This window comes from Cydia pomonella, chromosome 11 (genome assembly GCF_033807575.1).
Source record: "Cydia pomonella isolate Wapato2018A chromosome 11, ilCydPomo1, whole genome shotgun sequence".
In the NCBI taxonomy this organism is placed as follows: Eukaryota; Metazoa; Arthropoda; class Insecta; order Lepidoptera; family Tortricidae; genus Cydia; species Cydia pomonella.
In genome coordinates, this window is record NC_084713.1 from 1,397,449 (window position 1) to 1,419,364 (window position 21,916).

The window sequence follows — 21,916 nt, forward strand, 5'->3', positions numbered from 1 at the left end:
GTGTACGCCACTATATTATATTTCAATAATTTAAATAATATTTTGATCTCTTAAACGATAACTATTTCTAAGCTAGCTTCGTAAATGCCCAGTGAGACTTGGTTGGCATTTCAATCGCTTATCAAGTAACCATTTCGCTGTCCAGTCTAATTGATTCAGATTATACATGACACCAGCAATATGAGTCTTGAGGTCAGGTTATACTGGTATGCGCGTTAGTACAATAATAGCTAACAAATATGGAGGCCTACCGCGAACCACGAAGTTTTGCTTTGCTGTCGCACTTACGTATGAAATTACAAGTGCGACAGAGAGAAAAAACTTTCTTCGGTAGGTTCTTTGATGACTTAGATTTTTCGCTTTTGACAAGTAACTTAGCAATGCTAGGATCAAAATGGCGTAATATGTATGTAAGCTTGCGGACGCTTACGCTTGTTTTCTTTCGTGTTTCATTTTTAACGTATTTTCGATGAGGTGTTATTGAAGCACGGCGCGTGTCTGTCTCACTCCCTCTTTCGGTAAATCTAATTCATTGTTTCATTTTGAAAGGATTTTTGAGGGGATGTCACAGTGAGGCGAGTGAATGGTACAAACACAACGCATTTCTCGGTGGACCTTTTGTCCTTGCAATAAGGTTTGTAGTTGGGCAGTTGATAGTGTGAGCGATGAAGTATGATGACGTCAATGACTCATTTCTTCATTTGAATGTCGGCGAGCACCGAGCGCCTCGCGACTCTCTTGCGAGTTGTGAGGAACGCGAGTGAGTTTGAAAGGTTTGAAAGGCTGAGAGTTTTTTTTTTAAATTTGAAGTGTTTGAATGGTTTGAGTGGTAAGAGCTGTGTGTGATGCGCGCGAGTAAATGAGTAAAATTAATTGAGGAGTGATGTATGACATTTATGCGGTGTGAAGTTCTGCGACAATTTAACAAAATGAGTAGTACAAATGAGGTGCCTCACGAGTGAGCAACTCAACACTAGTACGAAGGAGGTCTCAGGTTCGAATCCCGGTAAGGGCATCTATTTGTGTGTTCATGACGAATATTTGTTCCTTAGTTATATATGTATCTAAGTATGTATATCGCCGTTTACTTAACGTTCTCCGTCTGCGTGGAATAACGGTTCAGTGTTTTAGGCGTGAAGAGGTCACAGGACAGGCAGACAGACAGTTTTACTTTCGCATTTAATAATAATACCTTTGGTAAGAAATTCATAAATACTGGGAATATATGATTACGGAATAATCTCAACACACCGTAGGTAAAGATGGATTGGAAGTGTTTCACGAAGGGAACATCGTTTATGTATCAGCTTGAAAGTATTCGACTGTATTCGTTTTATTGATGATTTCGCCCTTTTCGGAAGATTGATGTTGCGCTTATCTGATGTAAGTCACTTCCAAATCTCCGGAGTCAAAACGATCGCTACCTTTTGTACAACACATATTTTAAAATTACGTTATGTCTTCTAAGGATAACGAGCTCTTTCGATGCTAATAGGAGAAAAGAAGTGTTGACCGATGGAGTAAAGGTTTTTTTGGCTCTAATCACATTATTTCAGACCAGACGCACAATAATAGATTATACAACAACGGAATAAAATAACCCAGTTTATCGGTCATTTTATCCTCGACTAATTGCCTCGGATAAATTGTGTTTTCGTACTCTGGCCTGGAGTCTAGGTTTTATTAACATCTGTTTATTATTTGTTACTAGGAACAAAAACTTTTGACTGTAATCTTCTAGCAGTAATAAGACAAGCCTCTATTGAGATTGAGGTTCTTGGACTAGGTTCTTGGTACAAGACCCCATAGCATTTGCTAATCTTCTCAATTCTCTGTTTCAGCTACTACTCGAGCACCTAGAATGCCTAGTGTCTCGCCACGAGCGCTCATTGCGCATGACCGTAGTCAAGCGGCAGGCGGCGGCCCAATCAGGAGTCTCCTCCGAGGTAGAGGTCCTCAAGGCCCTCAAGAGCCTCTTCGAGCACCACAAGGCGTTGGACGAGAAGGTAGAGTTTATGAATCTTCCGTTAGATGGCGCTGTACCACTCGACGCGATTTCTACATCGCGCCAACGATGTGTCGACGCAGTTTTCATAAGTAGACGGTGGCCGCAACACACGGGGTCGGCGGTGACTGCTTACCATCAGGCGGGCCGTATGCTTGTTTGCCACCGTCGTGGTACAAACAAAAAAAAACATGAATCAGGAATTCAGGAGTCTTCTCCGAGGTGGAGGTCCTCAGGGCCCTCATGAGACTATTCTAGCATCACAAGGCATTAGACGAAAAGGTAAACTCGACCCTAACACTGTAAAGACAAGGTTTATCAATGCATGACCATGGGTAGTCAGACGACAAGCGGCGGCCCAATCTGGGGTCTTTTCCGAGGTGGAAGTTCGTAATTAGCTGTGTAATATATCTGCAGCATAATGAAAAATCATGGTAGTACTTATACAGTAAACATCTCAAGCAAAACTATGAATATATATAAATACTGTTTGGTTTCTAAATAAATACAAAAAATAATTAATTTAAAAAAAAATTAAAATCTTCGGTTTCAGGTCCGGGAACGGTTACGAGTAGCGTTAGAAAGGAACACAGCATTAGAAGAAGAACTAGCGTTAACCAAAGAAGAAGTAAGTCACACGGCATTCTTATATAAAGCATGAAAGGAATTCCACTCCACCTTATGTATGGAACTCTGTAATATTAGAAAAAATATAATGTTATTTACATTATATTTTACTAATATGTTAAAATGAAATAGATATCATCAATAAATTCCCCATTTGAACGAGGGTTATTTTTCGCTTTACATAAGTCTATAAATAATTCGTAGCAAGACATGAGGTTCGCCCTTAAGCTTGCCGCACACACAGAGCAGGTGCGGGTCGGGCTCTTGACCAAGTGAGCGCTCGGCGCGTCTATCCAGCTAGTTTTGAATGAACATCATTACACTAGCCGCGGGCGCGGGTCGCACGTCGCCACAGATAGAGCGCGGGTAACGGGCAGTCGTTTTTTTGAGATACGTACGTTTGACAACAAGCACTATCGGGCTATCTCTTCACCCTCCTTCGTGGTCGATCCCTCATGTCTGAGGATCTTGGTCAGTATCAGGGTCGCATGTGAAGCGGATGATCTGCCTCCACCGGTTACTGTCGCCTCTGACGACGGTGTACAAATCACAGCACGACGAATCTTTAACTTGATCTGTCCATCTCATTGGTAAAGGACTGCGCGATCTTCTGCTTTCGGCGTTCCCAACCACAACACATATTTATTTGTGATGAACATATATTTTTATCATGTTTCAGCTGCAACAGTACAAATCGGGTTCTGACTCGGAGCGACCGAAGGAGAACGGTGCAGTCAGCACCGGCTCGCCCGACGGCGAGCAACTCCAAACTAAGGTAAGGGTTCCCTTCCCGACTCACACAACTACACCACGTTTTATGGCCTTAGAGGATTGTTGCTGGATCCGCAATCGAATGAAAATTAAAACACATCTTGAAACGATATTGATATGATAATATTGATGATATACTTATATGTGCTAGAAAGATGCACTGCGAGTTCACGTCAATATCAAATCTAGATGAAATTTTGAAAGTTGCAATGGCGCTATTTTACATTGGGGAGATAGTCGGGTCATGTCTAACTTTTTGGACCAACTTAGCCGCCTAGCATCGTTTAATATTTATACGACGGACGCTCGAAGTCAAAACAGTCATAAAGTTTATAAAACAGTCATAAAATAAATTATTTAAGGGAACATTTTTAAGATACAATTAGTTAATTTCACTTAATTTACTAATGACTGTTTGTACTTAATACATTAATCTTAAAGATGTAAAACAAACAATTCGGTTATTGACACTTCCAGAATTTGTTTATATTTGTGTTGAATAAAAAAGAATTAAAGAGTACCTAACAGTATCTACTTAAAATTTTATACTAAAGGAAAAAATGGAAAAAGTTACTTGGGACTTGAACCCGTAACCTCCGCAATCCGTGCGTTTGCTCTTAACCAATTGAGCTACGGAAGCTTACCGGGACCTCTCAATTTTTCCATTCCTTCCCTTATGTATACACGCCTTTGGGGTGGCGTAAGGCGACATCTTCCGAAAGATGATTACATCTTTTTTAACGGCACCGGAGTCTAAAGTTGTATTTTTAAAAATTACTTTAGTATTTACTTACTCGACTACTGCTATACTAGCACTTCTATTGGAACTTAGATATTAGGTACATTGTACACACACTATCACGTGGTTGAGGAACGTGAGGTACACTAACAAAACGATCACATTAGTATTGACTAAAATGGGACTTAACCGCGTATAATTAAGTTTTTTCCTAAAAACAAAAAAAAGTTTTTTTATAAATTTTTATGTAATATATATATCAGTGGCGGATCGTTCAAAGAACTCGATTCCCACGTGCTTGTCTAATTTTAGCCCGTTGAGTACTTTCACGATCGGTTTATGGAGAAAAGGAAAGCAAAATTAGCTCCGAGTTTAATATTTGTGACGCACCGCCACTAAGTATCCACAACACAAGCCTTATTGAGCTTACTGTGGGACATTAGTTAATTTGTGTAATGATGTCCTTTAATATGTATGTTATTAATTTTTCCTCCGTTTCGAAGTCGGCGTTGTCGCCGGGGTCTGTGAGACGTCGGAGGTAAATCAAAAACTTCATTTTACGCTATAAAGTCCCGTTTTCGTCAATAATAATAAAAAGATCACATTTATAAATTAGCAAACAATGGATTTTTCTATTTCTAGTTGCTTTGAATGGTGATTGTGCAATGTTTTCTAGGATATTCGCTTAGTTTTACTACATTTTCTTCAAAAGAATTGTGATAAATATAATCATCTATTTTTAACGCAAATTAATACATTACTTTTAACCCACCCCAGAATAGACGAAGATAGCATCCTAATTTACATTTAATTTACTGTTGCAACAGCAACTTATTGGGCTACCTAACTTAGAACGCGGGATAATTTTGAGAATGGTTTAAGAATCACTAATATGTTGCACTTCATAGTTTAGCAATATTTACCAAGGCATCTTCCGTACCCAGTGACATCATATGGTCAGTATTGGATCTTATGCCGTTGGTATAAGATATTGGATATAAATACCTAGGTTTATGTTGCTAGAGTAAAAATTGCTACTCTTACTAGTTTTGTTGATATTTATAAGTACAATATTCAAAATTACCTTGCTTTCAAAGTTATCCCAAAGCAAGGTACAGTCAAGTAGATGTTGTCAAATACATTTCAAAGAACTGTGATTCAGCCAGCTAATGGGCATGCAAATCTTATATTTGTAAATAAAATAAATCTAGATTTAAATATACTAAATTTAATAAATATGCGGCATATGCTCAAAATATTCTTTCAAAGGGTAAAAAGTATTATGTACCAAAAATTCCGATAAATGTTTCCTAAATAGTTAGAGGCATTTCAGATTCTCTTATTAAGTTGGGTAATTTATTAAATAAGTACCTGGGTGACCGAGCTTTGCTTTTTTATTTTTATTTATTGTAATATGGTGGTGTATAGGTGATAATCTTAACTACATTTTTTTACTAAATTAAACTTGTCTAAAACAATAAAAATTAAAAAATTATATATAAACTTGAACATGTATAAAAAAAAAAAACAAAAGTTAATCACCGGGCGAGATTCGAACCCGTAACACTCGTTTAGCAGTCCGCGTCTTAACCCGCTGGACCAGACGGACAGTGGCCGGCAACACGAAATTAGCGACCATATTCTGCGTCGAAAGAAAAACGCATGAAAACTCGAAAACACGCGTTTTCCCAAACATAAGACTAATCTAGATAGATTGTATACCCCCCAAAACCCCCATATACCAAATTTCAGCGAAATCGTTAGAGCCGTTTCCGAGATCACAGAAATATATATATATATATATATATATATATAAGAATTGCTCGTTTAAAGGTATAAGATTTGGGTGCCATGCCATAAACACTTTTTGCACTCAAGGCTGTTTTTTGCTGATACGAGATTTGTTTCGCTACCGTGCCCTATTATAAACAGGAAATTGCAATTAATAAATGTATTAGTATAAATGGAGTTAAATGTAGTAAAACCAAGCATTCTGTGTATAGTGTGATTTTTTACCCCAATCCCGTTATAGCTGGCATGTATGGACGGTCTTGGCTAAAATGAGTTTCTCCGCCGCACTTCAAATGAAAATCGCCAAAATATATAATTTGCCAGTGCCAAAAAAAAAACTGGCTCTTCTGCGATTGAGTTTAAAATACAGTTAAATATACATTTGTTTGCGGTGGTACGAGGTTATATTTTAGCTGAGACATCTATTTGAACTGTTTTTGTTTGGGTCAGGAGGGTAGCGTTAACGGAGACGACAGGAAAACGACCGAGCTGCAAAACACGATCGCCAAGCAGGTCAGCAATATCATAATACAGCCATCAATAGACCCATTGTTGGCGTATATATATACGGGTATAACCGGCCCGGCCTGCTTGCACGCGCTTCATTTTCATATATGCCATACTGACCATTAACCATCAGTAAATATTCAGATTATATCGAAATGAGATAAAATTTACTTAAATTAATGTTTGAATGATGCTCTGGGTGTTAAACCGAATGATTCAGCGCGCTTTGATTATGCGGCATGTCTGTACTAATTGACTTTGCATTTAGTTTCCGCACAACTACAAGATGGCGTCTGCGGGTTGGTGATCAGAGAATTATCATTGGCCATATGTCATATGTTAATTCAGAAATAACTAATCAATGAACTTGATCCTGTGTGTGTGACATTGCTTCAAATTAATATAGGCGAATTATATTAACTTACAAAAAATTAAGGCATTGATGTATCAGTTTAACAGAATTAAATATGTTATGTGTATGCTTATGTTACAGAAAGGATTATTGAATGTAAAGCTTATAAAATTCAGAATTTGACAAAGGCGTAAATGAGATTATTTCAGCAAATAAAGTTTCATTTTCGAGGTACTCATATCGTTGAAATCTTTTTTGCTGAAATACAATAGTACGAACAAAATATTGAGTGCTTATAATTCATGCATGTGTTGTATGTGTCATTGTACAGTAGCGCACACTAACATACATTAAGTAGACAGACTAACACACATAAATAAGTAGAGTCGGTAACGAATCCACATCTAATCATTAGTATTAAGAAGCATTATTTTACTAACCTGCTATATCAGTGCTAACTATATATAACTATATAACTGTATATCAATCTGGCTGATTTGCTATGAGACAACTGTTTTAACTATATCGCTGTAACTTAAAGGCTACAAACAAAGCGAGCGAATTCACTTGACCCTGACGCTTGCAGCGTCAAACGTGACAACCAATATATATATTTTTTTATATAAAGATAGGCAGGCGTTTGACCACGATCTCACCTGATGGTAAGTGATGATACGGTCTAGGGTGGAGCACGCTTACCTATGAGATACCTATTTACCCTAGCCTTGAAGAGTATATATGTATTAGTTAATAATTTTGAGTACAAAATAGCGTTGCAATTTTGTTGACGTTTGACGCTGGTAGCTAACGTCAAGTGGATTCGCTCGAAACGTTTTTTTCGTAAGTTAAGGATATGGCGGTGGGATTGCTTGCATTCAAGACTTATCTTGAACCAAATCTCGAGATCTTAAAAACGTTGTTTACCACCTAGACAACTTGAGATTGCATATTGCAAAAGACTAACCCAATTTCACCCGTCCGTGTGCGCTGCCAACTGCATATCCGATCCCTGTTGGTTCACTTATTTGTCGAAGTTCATTTATTCAAAAGCTATTTTCTGGAGCTTTTCACGAAATTACATTCCTCTGTTCAGAATAAAGGCAATTTTTTTGAAGATTTGCAGGTATATGAGTATTTTTTTCCGTGACAAAAGATTAAAAATATACTCGAAAAAACAAATCGCAATAAAGCTGTAAAAAAACCTAATACATAATATTCAATTCCTTTGAAGGACTTGTTCTATCAAATTATACTAGATTCAAACCTCTAAATTACCTACATCAATTTTACTTCAAAGAAAATAGCTTTCATAAATAAATATACACTTAAACAAGATTTTTGTGAATAATACCTACTTGAAGTAAATTAATTTTAACATGTTATTTCTACAGTCGGCAGAGCTGAGCTCCTGGCAGCGGCGCGTGGCGGAGTTGAACAACAAAGTCAGCGAGCTGGAGGAGCGGTTGGCCAAGGGAGAAAAGGAGTTGGCCAAGAAACAGGAGGAGTGCGTCAAGCTCCAGCGGGACTTGCGGGAGAACGGCGCGCAGAAGGAGGACCAGGTGACAAATGTTACTCTTGACTCTAGTTATCACCGTTAGGTAAAAGGTGACCAATCGTCCGATCTAATTAAATATCGTGGATCATACCAATAGTTTCGAGTCATTAATAGAGCAGTTTTCCATGCAGGAGGAGCGGATAGCGACCCTGGAGAAGAGGTACCTGAACGCGCAGCGCGAGTCCACGTCTCTGCACGACCTCAACGAGAAGCTCGAGCAGGAGCTGCAGCACAAGCAGGCTCAACTCAAGGTAACTAAATATTACTAAAAGCTAGTGTCTCTGCGAGCTGTAGACCTCGCAAACCCCCATGGCTCCGCCATTTGAAAAAAAATGGTACGTCAAAAAATCGATACAATTATCGAACCTGCTCACAAAAGTTACTGATAATCTGTTAAGAATTGCGACCTGTAGAGGAGAACAGCAATTTTGCTCAAGCTGCAACGGAGACCTTCACTTTGCTCGATTAATTAGCACAAGCATTAAAGGACTTTATTGCCATTGGAATATGGTTTTAAATAGTTTACTTAATGTATGTATGTATGTCGTCCATGAAAATGAATAAATCGTGCTCTGCTATTTTGATCCTTGTTTCTTTGAATTCGCACTTCATTTACTTAAATTGTGGGAGACCAATACATAATTACGACAAAATTAGGTTATTCGTTGTCTCCTTTAATTTTTACATATACCTAGATTCAAAATATTCCGTTAAAGTGATGTTTTACTGGGCACATTTAAATACTCAGTAGGTAGTCAACTACTCTTAAATAATCTACCCATTAAAAAATAATAAATATTACTACTAAGTGTTGTTAAGTAGTGTATTCATTTGATATCATAATCTTAGAAACAACTATCCTTTCTACTAACCTGACCTAACCACGATTAGTAGCATTGCATGGTCATAAATAATATGGGATAAGTGCAGAAAATATAAATAATACTTTTGTTTCATTATACGTTCTTTATTGTCTTGACCTATAGTGATTATTACTATTATGAATAAAAAGAGTTTTGAAACGAAATAATGCATAAAGCTTGAAAACCACTTTACTACGACAGTATATTACCGATATTCTCTGACCAACTGGCTTTCCAATGGCCTCTTTGACCAACCGAACTTCTGAACCATGGTCAAAATGAGATTTTCAATCACTTTTTATTACTTATTTTTAATATGACTATTGAAATTGTTATCAAACTGTACTTATCTACATAACGCTTTCAAGCTACTTGTCACACCATCACTGTACATATGTCCAGCTCCAAGAGGAGAAGATCGCCGCCATCGAGGAGAAGCTGGAACTGTCGTCGCAGAAGTTGGCGCAGATGTCCTCGCTGCCCGAGATGGAGGAGCAGCTCAAGGCGCGCATGGAGGCGCTCAGCCAGGTTGGCATTGTGAGGGCACAGGCATTTATCATACATGTCTAGCTTTAGAGGCTAACTTTAGCACAGTCTATAGATGCTGATAGCTCTCATCCGAAGTTAGTTGGAAGTGAAACAACTTCTCAAAAAATCTTTAGAATGAATCGTACTGGCGCTGTCGGTAGGATTTGATGGCTACCACAGTTTGAAATAAAATAGATGTGTAGCTTTATTGTATGTTAGCTCTTATATTAAGTAAGTTAGGAGATACTGAAAGTCCAAAATACGTTGAAAACCTTTTTATAACTAATTGCGTAATGGCGCAGTCGGTTGGATTCGTTGGCATTTAGCTCAAATATATTTGGAGAGTGACTCAGGTTTGCATTGTTAGGGAACAGAAATTTGGTATTTTGGTAGATGGTTTTAATTTTCTTTCAAATATGTATTTAAAAATAGCGCTTGCTACGTATAATTATAGTTTAGCGTGAGGTGAGCATGAAACAAAGAACGCACGTTTAGTCAACTTGAAATGAAATTCAATTGTGTTTCAAAGAATAGCTATTGACTAAATTTATTTTATGCTTTCATTTCGTGTTGTTTCATAAAATTAAACGTGTGATTAATTTTGTAGGAATCTAGATTCAAAATCGATAATACTATTTCCAGCGGTCTTTTAGATTCTATTATTGTAATGTCTTCATTGTTTCAGATTTTTTTTAACAGAAGAGTTTTTATTTGTATTTTGTAACAGAGGCACCAATCATGCTTTTTGCTTCTCACCGTCATTTCCTTAGTAGTGCCCCGTTCATTACTTTCCTGTGATTTTCTAACTTCTTACTTATAATATTAAATGGTTACTGAATTCGTATACTTATTGATAACTTTTCAAGCGCAATAATTAATACTAAATTGAACCTATGAAAGACTTTCTAATATAGTTCTGTTAAGTCTTTCGACACTTTTTTTAAGACATGGAAAAATAAATAAAATAAAATGGACAAATCAATGAAAAGCGTCGATTGGTCTAAATTCCGTAAATCGTCAACCTGTTACACTAACCTTTTTTGAATCCCCAGGCCCAAGAACGGCACGGGTCCGCCGAAGACCGTATCCAGCGGTTGGAGGCTAGCGTCGAAGAGAAGAACGCAGAGCTGATGAGGCTGAACCAACGGTTGAGGATGAACGAGGAGCATAATACACGGCTCAGTGCAACGGTTGATAAGCTGCTTTCTGAGTCTAATGATAGGTGGGTTTTTTTATCAAAAGTACTACGTAACTTTTCGCGATGTCTGGGTTGGCCCTATAGTAAAAGTTGTTCAGTATGACCAAAGAGAATTTGAAATAGAGCTAGATTATCAAAGAAAACTTCGTAGTCACGTAAATTTACTGTCATCTTTCGATACATAATTATAACTTTTAGAACGCCATTTGACTTTGATCCTTATTCTTTCATTTATATGTGTTAAATTTGTTACTCGTAAATATCAAAACGTGGCGTCATCTCACCGGGCACAACCTAAATATTGTGGCGCCATCGCTCGAAACCATACCGTCTTACCTTTGGCCTTTGCTCTATTAGATGGCGCCACTTTATGATATTTAACACATAGTGAAAGAATAAGGATCAAAGTCAAATGGCATTCTAAAAGTTTTAATCATGTGTCGAAAGATAACAGTAAGTTTACTGTGGCTACAAAGATTTCTTTGACAATCCACCTCTATTTGAAATTCTCTTTGGTATGACCTACATATTCACCCCTCGGAGTATGGTCAGAGATAACAAAAAGACCCTTTAGATTTAAATAACTTGTATTAGATTTGGTCTGGCTTGCATGCTACAAATGTTACAATTATAATATAATAAAATAACTTGTCTCTCAGGTTACAAGTACACCTTAAAGAGCGAATGCACGCGCTAGACGAGAAGAACGGTCTGACGCAAGAACTGGAGAAGACGAGGAAGTACGCCGAGGAACTGGTGGCGGAGAAGCAGGATATCCTCAAGGAGCTGGCCAAGTGGCGCATGGAGACTGAACAGGTAATTGCATATACGTATTTACAATGTATATGCTCATAAAGTGTTTCGTTATCCATATCCACAAAAAGGGCCTCTTTGTAGCTTACATCTAATTTATTTTTAAGGCTAGACTGAAGGCTTGGCTTCTCGAACACACATTCTACAGTTATGACGAATTTTTTAATGTTGAGCTTTAGTTATTTATTTGTTGTTGATCTTTTACGAATGTACGAATATAATAATAATATACGAATTATTATTATTATTACTTATTTCGAATTACTTATACAACCTATTAATGTAAAAATGACATGTAATATTGTAAATATTGTGAATAAAGAATATGAATATGAATATGCTTGCTATATGACATCGCTGAATGTGGAATATAGTTACGGCAATTATTAGAATGTATGGGCATAAAACAATCCATACGTATTATATATATGCAGAGATCACGAATCTATAGTTTTGATTTACTTGCAGTTCTAAACTGCAATGCGTGCGAAATAATATAAATCTTGGTTTACAACCGGAATGAAATTAAAGATTAAGAAAGAGAAAAAAAAGCAGTGTTTGTAGTTGCAACATAAATTATGATGTTGTTTACAGCTAAAACGACAAATGCTGCAACAAGAAATAGCGTTCAACATCCAGCAAACAGACGCCCTCACGAGGTCGCTCTCGCCGGGCGCGCCTCCGCAACCACCGCCTCAGGCTCTATTCCAAACGAAGGTATAGAACTTTATCAATTATTAGTAGTAGTAGCCGATGGTCCTGGGTTCAAATCCTGGTAAGGGCATTTATTCGTGTGATGAACATGGATAATTGTTCCTGAGTCATGGGTGTTTTCTATGTATTTAAGTATTTATAAATATTTATATATTATATATATCATTGTCTAAGTACCCTCAACACAAGCCTTATTGAGCTTACTTTGGGACTTAGTCAATTTGTGTAATAATGTCCTATAATATCTATTAAAAAATTGAAATAGAGTAGTAAACTCTGTATTGTACAAAATACATGTTAAGAGTAACATACAATTAGGAAGAAGTACAAAGGCGAACTTATCCCTTTGAGGGATCTCTTCCAGTGGACCTTATTTTTATTATTATCACCACCGTCACCCTTTCCTTGCTGATTTCGGCCATGACAACGGCCATATTGTCCACACACAGTTTTCATACAGTTTAACCGGTTTGTCAGTTAAATTTGGTTTATATCATTTGATTTTTCTCTAAATCGTTTGCTTCATAGATTGATGATGATGAAGTGAGATGAGAAGATGATTATGACCACAGAGCGACTGCGAGGACTGGACTTGGTTTGATTTGTTTTATAGATTAGGGCTAATAAAAACAATTCTAAAAACAAATCTTTTTCTAAAAATAATAAAAACCGGTTCCAAACCGTACTTCGTCCTTCTCATTTTGTACCTACTACTTGTTATACATGAAATTAGGAAACATTATATGTAGGTATACGTTTGGATTATTAAGATGCACTCCCGAAGCAACCAATAAAGCTATATTGAATTATCATTTATTTATTGCGGTATTATGTTGTTTCAGTTGGACGGGTCGTGGGAGAAGCTACAGCAAGCTCACGTGCTCGCCAACGTGCAGCAGGGCTTCGATGTTTCCAGCGACGCAGAGGTAAATTGATGAAATAATTTTATTTTCACCATACCACCTGGTAAAGGCTCTCTAGATTGTACAAAAACTGATGAAAGTTGCATTTTATCGTAATGAGGAGCAAAGTAATCAGATGCAAATTTTGAGTTGTTTCCTTGTTAGCTGGTAGAATTTACTTTTAAATGATAATTTTGAATGATTAATATTAAATGTCGGTCATTTGGAATTGATTTTAAATTTGAATTTATTTATCAAGACAAGGGTCATATTACCTTATAATACTTTACAGACTAACTAAAAATGTACTAAACACTCTTAGGCGACAAAACGACGTGGCTCCGTTGAATCGGCTGCTCTTGTGTCGGATTCGGCAGTTTGCCCCTGAACCTCCGAACACGACTCACTACGCTCGTGGTTCAATCTTGGAATCTTTCGCTTGCTCGGGTATCAATATTAGCACGAACGGTTAAACAAAAACTTTGCCCCCTTATAAAACAAATAACTATTAAAGTTGTTATAAAAAAATCTCGATTACGAACTACGCACTTATTTTTGACGTGTTACTTTAATACAGTAAGATTGTCCTAAAAATAGGACTCATTTATTCAAAATTAGTTTATCTGTATATTTAAATGCGCTTTTTTTCACAGAACGACGAATCAGACGGCGGCGTCGAAGGCGGACACACAGACGCCGCGGCCCTCGCGCTGATGCTGCAAGAACAGCTCGACGCCATCAACACGGAGATACGGCTGATACAGGAGGAGAAGCAGAGCACCGAGGCCAGGGCCGAGGAGCTCGAGTCCCGGGTCAGTATTTATAGTGACAGGAATAAAAATAAGTATCGAATATATCGTTAAAAAAAAGGAACAGTTAGAAGATACCGATAGTCAAACTTATTTGCTTTAAGTCGCCGCGGTGCAACAAGGGCGCTCGAGGGTCAAGATTTTCACAAATATTAAAGTATTTAGAATTAAAAATAAGTGAATCTCTGGAATAATTACAGTTTTAGTTCGACACGTTAAACAACAGTGCTTATCTGTGAGTCTGTTACTTATTTAGATATAATATTGAATTCCTAAAGGCCGTGGCTATATAAGGGGATCTTGTGCGTAGTCCCTAATAACTTTTAGGCCTGTTTTTTTGTCAATCATTGAGGATGTAATTCATCAATAATATTTTTTTCTCTACCATTGTAAAGCACGAAAGTATTCATGAAAAATCATTTTTTTTATCCAAAAATAAGAAGAGGCGAATGGTGAAATATAGCACTTACTAGTGACGTCGTACTCAGAAAAAAAATCAGGCCGTAAAGCTAATAAGGCACAAGATGTTCCGTTATCCTGCCACGGCCTTTGTGGCCCGTTTGAGCTGAGTTTAATCTTAAGTACAACACAGTGTGGTTAGAAAATGATTGGATCTAGTAGGTGTAGAGAAAATGATTGGATCTAGTACTTGTTAAAAAATGATTGGATCTAGTAGGTATAGAGAAAATGATTGGATCTAGTACTTGTTAAAAAATGATTGGATCTAGTAGGTGTTAAGAAAATGATTGGATCTACATAGTAGGTGTTAAAAAAATGATTGGATCTAGTAGGTGTTAAAAAATGATTGGATGTAGTAGGTGTTAAGTAAGGTTGGTGGTGGTTAGCAGGTGGGCAGCTACGAGCACATGAACGTGTTGTCGCGGCGCGGCGAGTCGCCGCCGCCGGCCGCGTCGCCCTCGCGCCCGCACCTCGCGCCCGTGCACAAGTACCACACGGTGAGGCACACTGCACGCTGCACGCTGCAGCTTCTTTCATTTTCTTTGAACTAGAGCGCGCACTGGTACAGCCGCCATCAGATATATCGGAGCGGCCAAGGTGCTCACAAATATCTGAACACGCCTCTATTGTCAAGGCGTTAGAGTGCGTGTTCAGATATTTTTGAGCACCTCCGCCGCTCCCGATATATTTGATGGCGACTGTGCAGTACCGGACTTTAATTGTTGAGCCATTTAGGGTTCACTTTAACAATTAAATTCTGACTGTACTTGATCATTCTTAACCCTTTGACCGCCACCGTCGGCTATGGCCGACATCTGAATGACTTTCCAAGGACGCCAACGACGGGTACAGCCGACAGTTTCGCCAATGCAATAGCGACTAACGCGGGACTCTGTAAAGTACAATTTCGCTTAAATAATCGTGATAGCCAGCGTCCGGGGCACGACATGTTCCTTTGCCGTCTGGCGTTCAAAAGCTGTAACTCATTGACTACATAATATGTGTAAAGTCAAATTTGCACAAAAATGACAAATAATGGAGATAATGCTGAACTAAGCACAAAAGATAGTGCGCCGGGCAGCCCCATCTGTCAAACTTGGGTGTGTCAGATATATTTAACTTTACATTCTATTTGGTTCTAGGGTCACAACCGGTAAACTTTTACGAATTGTAACGTTTATTGTGTTTTTAAACAGATACTTCATAGATTTAAGCTAGTAAAAAGCAAAAAAACAGTAATTTGGTCATTCTACTTTTTAATACAGGTTTCTTGCAAAAATGTTTTTTTTTATTTGTAAACTATGTCCTTTTTTAGGGTTCCGTAGCCAAATGGCATAAAACGGAACCCTTATAGTTTCGCCATGTCCGTCTGTCTGTCTGTCTGTCTGTCTGTCTGTCTGTCTGTCCGAGGCTTTGCTCCGTGGTCGTTAGTGCTAGAAAGCTGAAATTTAGCATGGATATATAAATCAATAAAGCCGACAAAGTCGTACAATAAAATCTAAAAATTTAATTTTTTTTAGGGTACCTCCCCTACACGTAAAGTGGGGGGGAAATTTTTTTTTCAGTTCAACCCTAGAGTGTGGGGTATCGTTGGAAAGGTCTTTCAAAACTAATAGGGGTTTTCAAGAAACATTTTTTAATAAAGTGAATATATTCGGAGATAATCGCTCCGAAAGAAAAAAAAATGTGTCCCCCCCCCTCTAACTTTTGAACCATAGGTCCAAAAAATATGAAAAAAATCGTGGAAGTAGAGCTTAAGAAAGACATTAAATGAAAACTATAGCGGACATGATCAGTTTAGCTGTTTTTGAGTTATCGCAAAAAGTTTGCCCTTCATAGTAAAAAGACTTATTTTAATTAGGTACTGATTATGCATATTTGCCTATTTGTTTAACTCAGGTGAAAGGTACCGTTTCATCCCTTGGTTAACAATTTACTATACTTTAAGCTCCAGTTTAGCTTATTGTGACGGAAGAGTAACTACGGAACCCTACACTGAGCGTGGCCGGACATGCTCTTGGCCGGTTTTTAAATTGTATATCAACATAAAGCACATTTTAATGTTGCACTAATACCTTGTTAAATAAAACATATTTTATGTTTTTTTGTATATTTTCTTAAGTAACAAAGTTGTCATTATGAGTAAGGTACTGGGAAGGTCACATACTTGTATATTTGCATGCTCCGGACTATAAATTATTAAAATAAGCAAAGCTAAATATTGAGGCCTATTCTGTGCTTATCATTTTTTACCAGCTAGTGTAAATTAAAACGCATTACGAATATTAAATAATTTCAAGATTGTTTGAAATTGTAAAAACCTGAAGCAAAAATTAGAATGACCCTAATTTATTTAATTTGTGCACTTAAAGAGACTCATTGTAATAAAAGTAACAACCGGTTCCTACCTCTGCTTTGGTTTTAATCACTTAAAAATCGTAACTCATCAAGGTTCATTCATTTATTCTTTATGATAAGCACTTTAGACTAATAACTAAAAAAAATATATATATTATCCAGCTAATTTTGAACGTATTTTAATATTAACCATGCACAAGTAATTTGCAGTACCATAATATAACAATAATTTTATCTTTTATTTTGCAAAATGAGTAACCATGTCCGATGAAATAAACATACATAATAAAACTTACTAATAACTTAAACTAAAGATAAAAAAATTTGGCTCAAATCGCCGTCAATGGGCAAGGTGCCTCAAAGGCTGGCCGTATTTCCCCGCTGTATGGCGATACTTATACGCTGTGCGAAATAGTGGCCAGCCCTCTGGTCGCCCGAGGCCTCTATTAGGCGCGCCGACAAATCTTTAAAAAGCCGACGCGCACTTGGCCCCCATGGCCCCAAGGTTTCAACGCCAAACGCCGCAAACATGTAGCTGCTTCCTAGAGCTGAATATTTGCGGCGCTTGAGGCTTTCGGCCGAGGATGCCGCAGCGCCAGCAGTAACTTTGGTGCTCGGGACATGGGACGGTGCCAGGGTATCAACGCATGTAGCGTCCCACACTAGCGGCCGACCCATGCTCCAAGGCACCAGTGTCATTCCGTCGGGTCGCTTGCCATCGTCCCTGGCTAGACCGCTGGGCTCAAGTACTGCCGGCACTCTGGCACTAACAAGGACCCGACGGATAACATCATATAAATTAAAATGATAAATTCACACCATGTTTTTGACCATAAAATAATTATGAATAATCGGCAACCCTGAAATTGCCATGCCGAATAATTCATTTTTTATTGTATACAACCAATCAATATTACACTATATTCTGACTATGATCTTAATTAGACATATTTAGTACTTTTTTACTTTTACTCCTCGTATTGATTAAAGAGTCGTAAAATGTATCGATGCATTTTAAAATTATTTTAAGTCCTCAAAATTGAATGCACTAATTTATTATAAATATAAGTATAATCAAAATCAAAACGGAATGCACATTTTTTTTATAAATATATAATAAATTAGCGCATTCAATTTTGAGGACGGAATACCGTCCGGTCAAAAATTGAATTCTGATGCCACTTCGCTTCGAATTAAGTAACTATGATATGCATCGACACAAATAAAATAAGATATAAGTTAAACTACTTCAAGTAAAATGTTGTTGATGTATATTTGTATAGGTATCGGCAGGAAGTTGAGGTGAACAATTACACGCCATTACGTTACAATTGCAAAAAGAATCGATAAACGAATTTTATGTCACGATAGATATTACAAGAATTAAAGGAAAAATATGTACCAAAATTTGCTTATGTGATATTTAATCTTGGAGTAACTTTTTATTCAGGTGGCTGTTAAACTCAGGGCTCGGAACCGGTTTTTTTAAACCCCGAAATAGCCCAATATTTTTAATTTAACAACTTCGTATTATTAGATTGTCCCATTAATAAAAAAATAAAAAGAACATAACCTGTATTTTTTGTATGAAACAAAAACCGGTTCCGAGCCTTGGTTGAACTTGCTATCTGCACGATTAAAAAACACTAATTTCAAAATCCCGCTATCATTATATGACGTGTTTTTGCGTGATCCCAACTGTGCTGCCGATACCAATATTATTCACCAATTTAACCATCAGTGGATGTTATAAGTAATATAAATTATATGTTGTGTATCAACGGGAACAGTAACAATAAGTAACTGGCCATCGCTAAACCTTATCTCGTAGCATTAAGGTTTACGTTCAATAATGGTGTATAAACGTAGGCGCCGGCGTCGATGTCCCCCGCGCACGCACACTACCGCCCCCCGCCGTCGTCCGAGAGCCTGCCGTCCAGCCAGGTCTGTCGCCGCTTGCAACGCTACTTGTAATGTTGAACATATTAAAAGACGCAACGTTGAAAAGTGCATTACTGCTAAATAAAGCTTGTCTCGAAAGGTGTAAACTAGAAAAAATAACATCGAATCATAAAGGTCGCAGGGTCACAGCTCAAAGGCAACATGGAGATTAAACAAATAAAACAGTCACCATCGATCCTCAGTCGGTAAAATTTTAGCCTTTATTTCAAATGACCCATTAGTTAAATAAAATGTTTAGTTAATTAAATAACAGGATCGCCTAGTAAAGGTATATCGGTTATAAGCATTACGAGGCAACTGTCTGAAATAATCGGACGCTGGCCAAAATAACCGGTTACAATGAGTAAACCGGTTTCCGTTAAGATTCAATTGTGACAAAAAAACATTAATTACGTTGAATAGAAGTTTAAAAAAAAATTCATCACACTTAGCGCCGTTGCGTCTTTTTATTAGTAAATTTGTCAGTTGCAGTGCACCTTCACGAGCTTCAACGACAATATTATATGCGTCCATGTTTGCTGAGTGAACACCAAATGTATTTAGAAGTAGCTTCAATATGCAACATAGCTTGTAAATTTATGTAAAATTAGTCAAATACATATTTATGGATTAGCTTAGCTATCTTACAAATCACATGTGTTTGCTAGTAGGAGTATAACTATACTTATCACTTTCCAATTGCTCTAGCTCAATGTATTTACAGCAAGTTGTAAAATTACATGGACAGATTATGAATAAATTATTCACAATGTGGCCATGCAATATGCGACTAGGTGTAGGTTCATCTGCAGTGAATGAAACATATAATTTACCTTTTATATAAATTTTTAATCATAAGCATTTTATTATAGTATTTGTAGCACATATTTCATAAGTAAAATATGTATTCTTACAATTTAAATTTAAGTATCAGTTTTAGTATTTTACATCCGTCATAAATAGTATTCATAGTTGATGAATTAAATATTCATTTATAATTATATAGAATGTCATATTTTACAATTTCTTGTGCAATCTCATGTTTAAATATTATATTACTTATATATTATGATCTGTAAACTTTAAACGAAATATCGCGTAGTTTTGTATACCTACTCTAAAAAAAAATAAAAAACGCTTTGCAAATGGCACAGCACTGCTTTGAGAAGTAGTTAGGCGAAGCTTTTATATCCTCTTAAGGCCCAGCCATAGAAATGAAAAATCCAAAATTTGCCACTGGAGTTTGAACCTATAATGCACGGAATACAGTAGATTTTATTTTGTTTGAAAATTGCACGGAACAAAACAAATGCAACTCTGTCCTAATTGAATATGATTTAAATTTCATCGAACTGAATAAGTCCTATAGGTAGGACCTTGGGCCTTACGAGGCTAAGTTATATTATAACAATACCTAGTGTTTATATAAATCAACACAATACAACTGACTTCTAAAACTTAAATTTATGTTTTGAAATCGGTTGTTATAAATTCAGATGTATTTAACATTATTGTAAACTGTAAACACATTCGTTATTAAACTTATTCGTAATATACCTAATAATATAAATTGTAGTAGTCAGATGAGATACCGATATATACCTTTTATATAGCCAGAGCATACTTGTATTTCAATATTCCCTGATTAATATATTTTCCGCATGTAACCTTTGAAACATAGTCTTCATATTTCTTCCTCCTGTTTGTAATCTCTTTCCACTTTAGAACATTAGTACTATTAAAAAGTAATCTTGTATTAGCAATGGACATATAAATATTTCAGTATTAGTTATTTTGCACTCGCGTTCTTTCTTGTGATGAAAAGCCAATCCATATATAGTGTCCTTAATTATGCACTTTTGCCCATCCCGCCGACTACTGCTCAGGAAGTTGTTCGTCCATGTTTTTCACGATTTAGTGCGACAGGCTATGGTAAAGTTTCAATTTTAATCCTAAAAAAACTACACCAGATCGCATCTGAAAACTAACTTTAAGTAATTAATGTTATAATGATATAAAGACCTCTGTGGTTCATTTATATTTTTCACATTTTTGCTCGACAGTTCGTCTTATCAACCAGGTAGATCGCATCTTGAAATAAATCTGTAATAGTTATACCGGGTTGCCTATAACAGAAGCAATAAATTAAACTGTAAGCTGTACTCCTCAAACTAACCAGCATTTGTTCAGCGACCTTTAGAAATAACGTATGTTTTGATTCTTATTACACTCGAAAGTTTATTCTAAGACGCAATGTATTGCGAATTCATCAATTACAACGATGATGGCGTACATTAAAGACAATCTACAGACTTCATAATTTTTAAATGTTATTGAACAAAAGTGTCATCGTTTGAGGAGTACAATATATGTTTCAATTATTTGCTCGTGTCAGGAAACACCCGGTATAATAATTATGTAGCAGCTGTTAATAGTTTCCAACCTTCGCCACGTGCAATAATAACACGCTCAACAGTTACAGTTGTGCGAGGACGGCGTGGCGGCGGAGGGCGCCGAGTCGCCGCTGACGGCGCGCTCGCTGCGGCTCGAGCGGGCGGCGCGCGCGCTGCACGCCGAGCGGGACCGCCTGAGGACGCACTACCCCGCGCCGTATGACTCGTGAGTACTGTCGATCAGGTGGTGGATATGTATAAAAATACTTACTACAATTATAAATATGACGTGTAGATATTAAAAAGAAGATCGGCCTTAGAGAAATAAGAAGTAATAGAGGGCTCACTCCATGCATCAGTTTTGGTACCAAAATGCTTATTATTTTCGCAGTCGACATCTAGCATCGAGGAGCGGAACTCTCAGTACTGCTACTCGACAATAGATATCGCGGCAAACAAAAAGCCTAATGCTCAACGATTTTCCGCTAATATTATAACTAGAGTAACCGGAATTCTATTCTCAACTCCTACGCTTACTCTGGTTATAATATTAGCGGAAAATCGTTAAGCATTAGACTTTTTGTTTGCCGC

The 21,916-nt window shown here is 37.1% G+C and overlaps 1 protein-coding gene across 9 annotated transcripts in view; it reads left to right on the top strand.

Annotated features, from left to right (window-relative positions):
- LOC133522589 (liprin-alpha-1) overlaps positions 1-21,916 on the top strand; it is a 282,899-nt gene that overhangs the window by 242,977 nt on the left and 18,006 nt on the right. For 3 of the 9 annotated variants that reach the window (XM_061857937.1, XM_061857941.1, XM_061857943.1), the window contains exons 3-16: positions 1,842-2,006; positions 2,559-2,633; positions 3,312-3,407; positions 6,384-6,446; positions 8,184-8,351; positions 8,479-8,598; positions 9,613-9,747; positions 10,791-10,960; positions 11,596-11,752; positions 12,344-12,466; positions 13,306-13,389; positions 14,019-14,177; positions 15,020-15,130; positions 21,409-21,551. In XM_061857937.1, the coding sequence (XP_061713921.1) occupies positions 1,842-2,006; positions 2,559-2,633; positions 3,312-3,407; positions 6,384-6,446; positions 8,184-8,351; positions 8,479-8,598; positions 9,613-9,747; positions 10,791-10,960; positions 11,596-11,752; positions 12,344-12,466; positions 13,306-13,389; positions 14,019-14,177; positions 15,020-15,130; positions 21,409-21,551 (1,769 nt within the window). The remainder of the gene's footprint in view (positions 1-1,841; positions 2,007-2,558; positions 2,634-3,311; positions 3,408-6,383; positions 6,447-8,183; positions 8,352-8,478; positions 8,599-9,612; positions 9,748-10,790; positions 10,961-11,595; positions 11,753-12,343; positions 12,467-13,305; positions 13,390-14,018; positions 14,178-15,019; positions 15,131-21,408; positions 21,552-21,916) is intronic. The other 6 variants (XM_061857940.1, XM_061857945.1, XM_061857939.1 and 3 more) reach the window with 5 other exon arrangements.